The 3,325-nt window shown below is 36.8% G+C and overlaps 1 protein-coding gene across 1 annotated transcript in view; it reads left to right on the top strand.

The window, feature by feature from the left end:
- The window catches only part of LOC107686972 (synapsin-2-like), a 61,905-nt gene extending 61,127 nt beyond the window's left edge, over positions 1 to 778 (top strand). The window contains exon 6 of the mRNA XM_016484094.1: positions 728 to 778. Within this exon, the coding sequence (XP_016339580.1) occupies positions 728 to 778 (51 nt within the window). The remainder of the gene's footprint in view (positions 1 to 727) is intronic.
- Positions 779 to 3,325: the final 2,547 nt, after the last annotated feature.

Below are 3,325 nucleotides of genomic sequence, written 5' to 3'. Positions count from 1 at the left end.
TTTATATAGCACCATTAATTACAACCCATGGTTGTCCAATGTGCTTTACAACAAAATAAATAATGAAAACACAAAAACACATTTACTTAAAAATACACAAAGTATAATAAAAAACAATAAAATGTAAGGCAGGAAAGTGTTAATACAGATTGTAAGCCTTGTCAAACAAATACGTTTTTAAGATATATTTAAAAGCAGATACAGAGGGGGCATGTCTGATTGTGATAGGTAATTCATTCCAGAGTCTGGGGGCAACTACAGAGAATGCACAGTCACCTCTACACTTATACTTCGACCTAGGGATAACCAACAGTCTCTGTTTGGAAGACCGAAGTGATCTGGTGGGAAAATATTCAATCAACAGGTCAGAAAGGTAAGATGGGGCCATACCATTCAGAGATTTGTACACTATGAGTAACATTTTAAAATCAATTCTGTGGCGCACTAGTAACCAGTGCAGAGAGCGTAAAATTGGAGTGATGTGGTCCCGTTTTCGAGTACCCGTAAGCAGTCTGGCTGTTGCATTTTGAACTAACTGTAATCGGGACAAAGCTGATTGGCTAATCCCAACATATAGAGAATTACAGTAATCCAGCCTGGAGGATATAAAGGCATGGATTACTTTTTCAAAATTTTTGAAGGAGAGAAAAGACTTTACTTTTGCTAGCATTCGCAACTGAAAAAAGCATGATTTCACCACCAAGTTTATCTGCTTATCAAATTTCAGAGACTCATCAAAGACAACACCCAGGTTTTTCACCGATGTCTTCACACATGAAGACAGCCCAGCAAGATTTGCTTTGGGATTATTAATTTAATCTGAAGGACCAAAGACTATAATGTCTGTTTTACTCTCATTAAAATTCAGAAAGTTTAGAGACAGCCAGGACTTTACATCTGACAAGGAAGCCCTGAGAGTGTCCAAACCGTCTGAATTACGTTTTAAGTGCAGATAAACTTGGGTGTCATCAGCATAACAATGGAATGACAGCCCATACTTCCTGAAGATAGAACCAAGTGGGAGCATGTATATTGAAAAAAGAATGGGAGCCAACATGGATCCCTGAGGAACCCCACATAATAAAGAAGCAGCACTAGAAAAATGATCTCCAATATTAACTGAAAAACTTCGATTAGAAAAATAAGATTTAAACCAATTTAAGGCACTACTCTTAATGTCTGTGCATTGCTCCAACCGAGCAATAAGAACTTCGTGATCGACCGTATCAAATGCAGCGGTCAAATCTAGGAGCACAAGCACAGCATAGTTGCCAGAATCGCAGGTTACTAAAATATCATTTAAAACTTTCAACAATGCACTCTCAGTAGAGTGATGTTTTTTAAAACCAGATTGAAATATTTCAAAAATCATGTTGTCATCTAGAAAACCCTGCAATTGCTGTAGGACAATTTTCTCTAAAATCTTAGCGATAAATGACAAATTTGAGATAGGTCTAAAGTTGGCTAACACTGTGAGGTCTAAGTTATGTTTTTTAAGCAGGGGGTGGACTATTGCATGTTTTAATAAGTCAGGTACAATACCGGTTTCTAAATAGCGATTTATCATAAACAAGAGCTGTGGACCAATTACATCATAAACTTGTTTAAGAAAATATGGAGGAATTATATCAACAGAAGAGCCCAAAGGCTTAAGCTGATCCACTATTTCTTGAAGATGAGTGCCAGAAATGGGTTTAAAATGACTAAAAGCAGCACTACAAACGGGGCAAAGAGGGATCGAAGCAAGAGGGAGTTATCACCAGTCTTAGATTACTTATTTTACTAACAAAAAAATTAAGAAAAGCTTCACACATAGCTTTATGCACCAAGAGCTTGTAAAACTCCAAAAAGAAAGGAAAAAATGAAATCGCATCATATGACCCCTTTAAATTGTTTCAATTCATTTCAAAATGTTCTAAGCATTCTGGAGAACAAAAGGGCAAAAATGCACACTGAAGAATGGCTGATGCACTTGTTCTTTCGGGCATCATTTTTAGGAGCATTTGTAGTTATATAACAATAATTTGTTGCCATTTGCAGAAGCCGTCACTGCCTGGCAGGCAAATAGACTGAAGAGCCTCTTCATCATCAATACTGAATGAATTGACTCTTATCAGGCATTTATTCTGAAGCATCTCGATCAAACAGGACGCTCCAGTACAGGGCGAGATCTGTAGAGATCACAGTTTGAGATATGACTGAATTCATATCTATACTTATAACACCACAACAACTGTTTTAATACTTGAAAAAATACAATAAATGAATGATAACAGTTAGAGGCTAATACAAAGGGCTGCAAGTAGAAATTACAAAGCCAAGTATGCAAATGCATTAGTACGTGTTTGACAACATTCAAAATCACATCACAGAGGATCTCTCCTGGACCTTTGTAAGAAAAATATCCATATTTCAAACGTAATAAACACTTTTCTATCGCTTCCGGGATCTGTCGTACGCGGAAGCCATTCCAGGATGATGGAGTTTAGAAGTGCCAGGACAATTTTAAAATGCATCTCAATTAATTACACAGTTAAAGTTCATTTTACTGTATATACACAACGTTTTTCGTACCTAGAGATGTCCTCACTTATTGAACCCTCGTGTTCTGTTGAGATTCATTATTGCTTTTAGGTTTGAGGTCCTGGATAATATTAGGCTTTTCTTTGAGGATTTAGGGTTAGTCTTTGGTCAATTACTGTTTAATAATGAAGTGTGTCAAGTTCTTAAGTATGTTTTGGAGCTATTAAAAAGGAACATAATGCTTACTTGATCTGACTGGAATACAGATCAAATTCGAACAAATATGCTATGCTGACTTTGTAAATGTTACAGAGGAAAAACTGGATGTCATACACAAACAAACAGACTTTGAACTCATTCCAAACACCACAAACTCATGCAGAAACCTGTCTTGTTGCTAAGAGATGCATGATAAGTGAAAATGATATGTGCTCTAAAATCATCTCAAATATTATCAAACTGTGATATTCTCAGACTGGATGAAATCTAAAAAATTGAAGTTGAATAATTGAATACACAATGTGATTTTCTGTGAAATCTGTCTACTCACATGGCCCAAAACCTGTCCAGACTGTAAATTGGGCTAAAAATCTGGGCATTGTACTTCTAATTAGTGACCGTTGTTTTGTTTTGATCTTTCCGCTGCGCTTCCGCTTTTGTCACTTCTGAGCAGCGCATGCGCAAAGCCGACCTCCATACGTCATTCCCCCAGAGCTGCTTCCGTGTAGAACAGTGAGCGCAAGCTACATTAAAGTGATTATTACGTTTTGAATATGGATATTTTTCTTACAAAAACGCATCG

The sequence above is a fragment of the Sinocyclocheilus anshuiensis genome, unplaced genomic scaffold (genome assembly GCF_001515605.1).
Source record: "Sinocyclocheilus anshuiensis isolate Anshui unplaced genomic scaffold, SAMN03320099.WGS_v1.1 scaffold2857, whole genome shotgun sequence".
Lineage (NCBI taxonomy): Eukaryota > Metazoa > Chordata > Actinopteri > Cypriniformes > Cyprinidae > Sinocyclocheilus > Sinocyclocheilus anshuiensis.
Note: the sequence above shows the minus strand (reverse complement) of the source record. Positions and strands in the feature narration are given on the sequence as shown.